Source organism: Hibiscus syriacus, unplaced genomic scaffold, assembly GCF_006381635.1.
Source record: "Hibiscus syriacus cultivar Baekdansim isolate YM2019G1 unplaced genomic scaffold, ASM638163v2 tig00110445_pilon, whole genome shotgun sequence".
Classification (NCBI taxonomy): Eukaryota; Viridiplantae; Streptophyta; class Magnoliopsida; order Malvales; family Malvaceae; genus Hibiscus; species Hibiscus syriacus.
In genome coordinates, this window is record NW_024062740.1 from 217,501 (window position 1) to 226,236 (window position 8,736).

Here is an 8,736-nt window from a genome sequence, read left to right on the forward strand (position 1 = left end):
CGACTGCTGGTTAGATCTGGTGTATTGGTTCCAGTCTGTTTGACACACATTCCAGTGCAAAAGTCTTCACTCTTTGTCACTCTCTTCATTCTAAGAAGAAATGAGATTTGATTGTTAATGAATTCTCGGCAAAGATTAAGTTGCTTTGTGATACTCTTCTTGGTGTAGGTAGTGTTGTTATTGAACAAGAACAACTTAGAATTATTCTTGATGGCTTATTTGTTGAGTTTGAATCGGTAATTGCCATTTCTTTGAAATAACCCATTTCACTTTCTTGTCTGACTGATATGCTCTTGGATTACGAGCTCGTCATAAGGAATTTGTTATTATAGCTTATCGATTCAAGCGAATATTGTTTCTCTGAATGTCTCATTACAGAGTAAAAGGTATATGTGAAGTTTTCCTCCTCCGAGAGTCAAGGTTATTCGTCCCATTTCTTGGTGGATCCTTCTCGGGGTTCTCGTGAGAACGATAACGGTCGTGGAAGAGGATGTGGTCATTATAATAACCGCCATCAGTTCTAGCTTTGTGGCAAGTTTGGTCAGTTTAGAGATGTTACTATCGATTTGATCATAGTTTTGTGGGGAACTCTGGTGATGGTGGTAAGAGTTCCTATAGTGAAGTGGGGAAACACAAACACGACTCTTTTTAGTCCACGGTTGTTTAGGCTTTTTCTCTAGGTATGGGCCCAACTAATGGTGGAAGATCAAATGGGTATGGTTTTAGACCTGGTTTCTCCTCGGGTAATCCTTTTGTGGCTTTTGTTTCTGTTATGTCATTTGAACAACGATTGATGATGGTCGTTTTACTGTCAAATAAAATTTCTTATTCTTAGAATAAGTAAGGAAAAGAGAGTAGTAGAGATATTTGGAGTTTTTGATCTAGAATGCTTTTTGATTTGGTTTTGGGAAAAAATAAAAATAAAATGGAGGATTTTGTTTTGAAAAATTATAAAATAAAATAAGAATGAAATTAAGAAAATAATATAAGATAAAAATTTCATTATAATAAAAATAACCTCAAGTTTTTCTTTGCCTCAATTCAAATCGATCATCGAATAAGATTTTCACTTTGGATTAGTGTTGATTACAGTTTACAGGGCCCAACCCTGTAACTTGTTTCTCTCTCTTATAAACCAACAATCTAAAAGTTATCTTTGAATTCTAGTTCTTATGAGGACTAACTATGACTATTTCTGTTAACGCCATCTCAATTTGAAGTTTTGGAAAACTCGACTCAGACTATGTTGTCTCAATGAGAATCAAGCTCGATCCCAATTTCCCTTAGCAGACCGCCACTAAGTGTGCACATGAGATACCGATTGTCAATCCTATTTTCCAAAAAATTGAGAATATACCTCGAAGTATTAGGTATTTGTCAATTCTCACAATCAAAATTGAGTCATTGCTTCAGCCCTTGACTTATTAAAAAAAATTAACTAAGTATAAGAATCATACTTTGCATTTTAAAAAACAAAAACAAAAAGCTTGGAAAATAAAGAAAGAAAAAGAATTTTTTTATAAAACCTCAAAGCAAATAAGAAAAGTAAATCTAAATGTGTTTTCAAGCTTATCCTAAGAGGTAATTATAACTTTCTTGAACCATAAAAATGATGAAAAGTTAATTCTTAGAAAATATTCAAATTAAATCTTAAAAATAAGAGATAATTCTTAATTTGAATTCAAAAAATGTAGCTGATATGGTCTTCCTTCTAGAAGCATTGATTGAATCTTTTAGAAGCTTTCTGACCGGATGTCGCATCAGACGCGTCATGCTCAGAGTTATGCCCACTAATTCAGTATTGACTCCAAAATAAAATAAAAAAACTACAAACTCATTTTTTAATGTAATTTTCAGAATATAATGTCCTGCATAAAAAATAAACTAAAACGAACAAATCAACCACCTACACTAATAAGTAAGGAGCAAATTAAAAACAAAATAATAGCTAAATAAACCATGTATCCGTCTAGTGGAAACTCATCAGAACTTGGTGTTTTTAATGCGTTCTCAAGAACCAAAGCATCGGGAGCAAACACTTTATGGATCTCCTTCTTATGGCCTTAATTCGAGACATTTAGCCTAGTGGTCAAGCCAACAATAGTGAGAACTATTTTTTCTATTGCAGTATCGAAGAAATGGGATCTGCGTCAGGTTGACATTAATAATGCATTTCTCAATTATGACCTTTCTAAGAAAGTGTATATGAATCAACCTCCTGGGTATGAGGTTGGTAACGAAAGGGTGGTTGTTTGCAAGTTGAGGTAGATGACTTATGGTTTGAAGCAAGTCCCGAGGGCGTGGTTTGAAAAACTTTGGGGTTATTTGTTGACTGAAGGGTTTGTGTTCTCAAATTTAGATGCTTCGTTGTTTTTCAGGAAGAATGGTAATAGTTTGGTTTACCTTCTAGTTTATGTTGATGACATCATTATCACATGAAGTGATCATTCTGTTGTTCAACGAATTGTGTCTGATCTTGATAAGGTGTTTTCTTTAAAAGATCTTGGCAAGCTGAATTATTATTTGGGTGTGCATGTTACCTATGACCAGGATAGTCTGTTCTTAAATCAAAGAAAATACATTGAAGATATTCTTTCTTGGTGTGGTCTAGATAAAGCAAAGAGCTTGCCTATTCCTATGGTGTCGAATTGTAAATTGTCCCTTCATAACGGTACACCTATTCTTAATCCCACTAAATATCGAAACATTATGGGTGCCCTGCAATATGTTATCATTACAAGGACAAATATTGCGTTTGCAGTTAATCGAGTTTGTCAGCTTATGGACTGAAGGAGGATGGACCGGTTAGTGGTTTTCTCTAAAACTTTCTAATTACTATATATTTTAGATAGTTTTATTTTTAATTGATAATCTGTTTTCGCCAACCCACCCTAAAAGTTTATAAATTCATCCCTACTAAAATTTTAGAAATTTGTCCCTCTAACATAAGATTCTGTGTCTATCCCTAGGGAAGTCGACCTACCCATAATCTAACAAAACTCAAACTTTATAAAATTATCTCTTGAAATTTTCTTCTTCCAAACTTCAGCCACAAGCCATTTTCCAATTACCTTCTAAAAGCAAACATATGAAACTTTCAATAATAATGTATTCAAATTAATTGGTCTGCGCATTAGCTTCAAGCTGACTTGCAAAGACTCTTGACTTGGACTTCCATGTCCATGAAATATCCACTTAACTTGTTTCTTTACTTTAATAAGGAAAAGAAGAGAGGGAGAAAAGAGGAATAAAAAGAAAGAAATAAAGAAGAAAGGAGGACGAAGGTAAGGCAAATATTATATTCGATAGAAATCAATTAAGAGATGAAAAAACATTTGATCTTTGGTTTAATCGTGAATCATGATCAAGACATTCAATGTGAACACGACAAAGTATCAAATTACTTATTGGAAAAGGTGATCATTCTTTTTCCATGTTTTAAATTACTGTTAGCTTTAATAAAAGGAATAAAGGTGACAAAATATTTTTCACATTCAAAAGATGGAACATCAAGAGTCTTACATATATCTGTATATATAAGTTTAAGGATCTGTGTGTATTTTGTGGCTGTATTTTGAATTGAATGAATCCCTTAGCCTAGTTTCTTCTTGAATGAACATATTTTGCAGTTCATGCACTTTTAACTTATCTTTAATGATATTATAATCCATTTAAAATGTAGAATACTCCGAAGGTAAAGAGTTCAAAATGAACTGCACAGAGAAATTTTTATTCACTTTCATTCTGACAACTTCGTAAGAAGGCTATATTTAGGATCTTTTCACTTAAGTTATTGATTGTCTAAGAGGTCATATATGTTCATATAGATTCATTTAGGAGCATATAGTTGCATGTGGTGGACATATATTTTGTCGTGGTATTTTATTTTGAAAATGGTGTTGCGTTATGGGAAAAGTGCTTTGTTTGATGATGTGCAGGATTTGGGAGCAAGGATGCTTGAGGAGAATTGTCGTGACAAATTGAGGATGTTGAGCAAAATGCGAATGCCACAGTAACTTGGACGACATTTCTAGGTAGAAAAAGACAAAAGAAGATAATTTTATAAAAAGTCAGTTGTCCTTGTCTGCATGTGCCCTTAGCAGTATGCCACTTAGGAGGGGACCACTGCCACTTTTGTACCACCCCTCACGTGAAAGGAATAAAACTTGGGGTATCATAGGAATTTTGACACAAATCCCTAGGTTCTTAACATGGCTATGACACCACATATTAGAATTACTTAATTGATACAAAACAGTTATGCATTTTGATTTAAGGATAGTAGAGTATTATGATTTCCACAATTAGAATAAGTAATCAAGAAAAACATACCTTGATCCATCGAATTGATTTTGTATAAAACTTTTGTTGAAATAAATCGATTAGGAAGAACTTGGTTTCTCTCATTTGACCCGTTAGTGTTAACCTGTTCATGTTAACATCACATCTCTTAATATTAACATTATGTCTCTTCATATTAACGTAACATCAATGTAAATTAAAATGTATCTCTTTAATAAACCAATATGATTTAATATTATTAAATACAATTACTATTATATCTACATATACAAATATAAATACAAAATATAAAATTATCCAATATTTTCTTTGATTAACTGACTAATCAAAACAATTTAATGTTATCCCATAACCTTCTTTTAGTAAAAGAATGGAAGAATAAAAAACAATTTAATAAAAAATACAAAAAAAAATGGAAAGGGGAAAATCAGATGCTGCTCTGAGTGGTTATTTCCTTGCTTGAGCGTTCACTTCCTTTCGTTAATTTAATAATGGATTTCAGAGGGAAAATAAGATGCAAACCCTACCTGGGATAATTGATTAGTTGGGATTAGCTTACAAGCCCACTCTTGAACGGTTTTAGGGGCTTGAGCGTACTATGGGTGAAAGAGCTCATCTTCGATCCCTGGTTTTATCAAACCAGAAAAACTACCAGGGTTTCTAGCTTTCACTTTCAGACCTTCACTTCATTTACTTTCGGCGGAAGCTTTTGTCGTATGCTTTCGATACATCCTTTGGAACCTGAGTGGTTCTTTCCTCTCGTAGGGAAAGAAAAGGAATTTCATAATTAGGGATGGATCGAGGGGTGCGATTGCAATCCTAAAAATTTTAAAATCTCTTATATTTTAGGTTTTTTTGTATTTTATATTGATTATTTAATTTCGCACCTTCTTAAATTTTAATATAATTTTTTAAGTTCGCACCCCTGATATAAATTCGTGCGTATGTCCTTAACCCAATGTTTCAAATTACTTTTAAGGAAATGGGCCATTCTTTTCCAATTTTCAAATTAATTTGTTCTTTGGAAAGGTGGCCATTTCTTTCCAATGTTTCAAATTACTTTTTTGGAGAAGGCTAATGACTATTTTATACACCATTCATCAATTCATCGCCTTTCAATCTATAAATTCAATCAAACACCTTCCAATTAAACTCATTATAAAAAAAAACTACTGTGGACCTTGAGACCAAGTATTTAAAGAAATGAATTAACAGTATGAAAGTATCAAGCTCGTCTGTTTCCTTATTATTCACACCCAACCTTATGGCAAAAACTCCCTTCCTCCCTCTTATGTTTCTGCTGCTATTTGCAACCTTTGGGACTACTTTCTCTGCAAATTTACCCAACATCACCACTGATGAATCCGCCCTTTTAGCCTTAAAATCTCATATAACTCATGATCCCCACAATATCTTAGCAACCAATTGGTCCACTTCTATCTCTGTTTGTAATTGGATTGGTGTCACCTGTGGGTCCAAACACCATAGAGTCATTGCTCTGGATTTGTCAAGTATGGATCTCACAGGCACCATCCCATCTCACTTGGGAAATTTATCTTCCCTGGCCTCACTCGACGTAAGTGACAATAGTTTCCATGGCTCTTTACTCATCGAGTTAACTAATTTGCATCGGCTGAAGTATTTGAACTTTTGTAACAACAACTTCGATGGAGAAATCCCATCATGGTTTGGTTACTTTGCTCAACTTCAAGGCCTGTTGTTGTACGGTAACAACTTCACCGGCGTTATCCCATTCGCTCTAGGGAATTTGTCAAAACTAGAAACGTTGAGCTTGTACAACAACAATTTCAAAGGACAGATTCCTATAACGATGGGAAATCTTTCAAATTTGAAATGGTTATATCTGTATAATAATTCTCTTTCAGGTTCCTCACCTTTCTCGATCTTAAATATATTTTCATTAGTAAAATAACCGTCGTAGAACTAACAATTTCATTGCAGGCCATCTACCATCGGAGATATTTTACGACCTTCCTGAATTACAAGAACTTAACTTACGAGGGAATCGTATTTCTGGTAGAATTCCAAATAGTTTATTCAAGTGCAAAGAGTTAGACATTTTTATTATTGAATAGAAACTATTTGGAGGGAAGCATACCTATAGAAATGGAAAATTTGACTTTGCTCGACACATTGGATCTTGCTTTGAACCACCTCCAAGGCAAACGATTCCTCATCTTCATTTCATTTTATTCTCGTCTAATTTCTATAAACAGTTGTTTTAAATATTGAAGTATGACTTTAGGATCTTTAGGAAAAATATTATTCTGATAGGTTTAATTATATTTTGTAGGTGTAATTCCAAATGTTTTTGGAAACCTGACTTCTCTCAGTTATATGGATCTTTCTTTTAACAGCTTTACAGGTATAATATCTTGTTTATGTTCTTTTTTCTGTTTTAATTGTGTTAAAACTTTGTTATATATTATTAATGCATTTTCATATGATATTCGAGTTGTTTTTGTTTCATGATTTTGTTGTTGTTTTTGTTTTTGGATTATGCGTTTGTGTGCATTTCTCTCAGTTCTGCATTTGTATTCAAGGGGGTTGTTAGTATTTTTCTTTGTAGGTGTTTCTTTTGTAACCATGATCATCATTATGTGATCTTTTTCCCTTCTATTTGGAGGGATTTTTTTAACGAGGCATAAGGTGGTCTTGTTCGATTTTTTCTTTAATAAAAATCTTACACTGCTGAGCAAATATATATATATATATATATGATATTCGAGTTAGTCGTAATTATATAATACTTTTGGCTTAGAAAAGAAAGAGAGATTGATTACACTTGCGACACTTTAACTACTTTGATGTTAGAGAAACGTAGGAAATATTGGTAGAAGAAAAAAATCAATAATTCCAATTACTAATATTTTATTTACATTTTTTGTTTCAATTAATTTTTGAACTCCTAATTCTAACTCTTTTCCAAATTTTCTGTAAGGGCAAATTCCTTCCTCAATCTGCAATTTGAGTTCCCTTAAGGTTCTCTGTTTGATGAAGAATAGTTTGGTTGGAGAAATTCCAGAGTGCATTGGAAACATGAGTTCATCTCTTTCACACATCGACTTGGAGAATAATAATTTTCATGGTAAATTACCAGAAAATTTTGCTAACAACTGCGCGTTACAAAGTTTTCGAATCAACAACAACCAAGTAGAAGGGTCACTACCACGATCTTTGAGTAATTGCAAAGATTATTTGGAACTTCTTGATGTTGGAAACAACTAATTGAATGACACCTTCCCAAATTGGTTAGGAAATTTGGATAAGTTACAAGTGCTTATCGTGAGATCGAACAAGTTCTATGGTCAAGTGGATAGTTATGATGTTACCTTCGCTCGTTTGCCTATCATTGATGTTTCTTACAATAACTTCAGTGGTTATTTACCAACCAAATTTTTCGAAAATTTGCATGACATTAGAGAAGGGAATGAAAAGAAAGTTGAACCAAAGTACATGATAGATACATCGACGGGTACAACGGTGTATTATGCCTTCGACTTATCTTTTACAACAAAAGGATTGGAAACAAAGTTCGAGAAGCTATGAACCATACGGACAGCTATTGACTTTTCCAACAATCAATTCTTCGGAGAAATTCCTGAAACACTTGGTGAGCTCCACTCACTTATTGTCCTAAATCTATCTCATAACTGTTTAACAGGTCCTACCCCAACATCATTAGGTGATTTGTCGGAGCTTGAATCATTAGATCTCTCATCAAACAAGCTCCGAGGAAGAATTCCGACTGAGTTAAAAGCTCTTGGATTCTTAGAGGTGTTAAACCTTTCCCAGAATTCTCTTAAGGGACTCATTCCTAAAGGCAAACAATTTGATACTTTCACTAATGACTCCTACATAGGAAACCCGGGTTTGTGCGGGTTGCCATTATCAAAAAGCTGTGATACTGATGCGGAAATTCCAGCAAAATTTGTTCAGATGCTGATGATGACGACGAATTGCAATGGAAGTTTTCTTTATTATTGGGGTATGGATGTGGGTTGATGCTAGGATTGAGCATGGCATACATTGTATTCACAACGGGAAAACCATGGTCGTTCATTAGGATTTACGAGAGAGTTCGACAAAGGTTTGCAAAAAGATAGAGAAGTGAACTCTTGGCAAATTTTTTGTTGCAAAGCAAGTTGTGGACAGCGCAGAAAACGTCATTCCATGGCAGGTCTTTATATATCGATGTTTTATATCTATGCTGCGTAGGCGGTTTATTGTATGACGTGCTGTTTGTATATATAATATTTTCCTAAGGACCACTCTCATGGCTTTGATGACCCCTTGTGTGTTTCTGCTGGAATTGAATTTTCTAAAGATTTCTGAATTGAATTTGAATCATTATTTGATCTAATACATGATATTTGTTTTAACTTTAAAATTCAATCTCAGGAACGAGATCAA

At 33.7% G+C, this 8,736-nt stretch overlaps 1 protein-coding gene across 1 annotated transcript; it reads left to right on the forward strand.

Annotated features, from left to right (window-relative positions):
* The first annotated feature begins 5,546 nt into the window (after positions 1-5,546).
* Positions 5,547-8,328, forward strand: LOC120125856 (probable leucine-rich repeat receptor-like protein kinase At2g33170). Its single transcript, XM_039144187.1, has 5 exons — positions 5,547-6,188; positions 6,617-6,688; positions 7,265-7,411; positions 7,580-7,798; positions 7,988-8,328. The coding sequence occupies exons 1-5, from the start codon at positions 5,567-5,569 to the stop codon at positions 8,326-8,328; spliced, it is 1,401 nt and encodes a 466-aa protein (XP_039000118.1). The 5' UTR covers positions 5,547-5,566.
* The last annotated feature ends 408 nt before the right edge of the window (positions 8,329-8,736 follow it).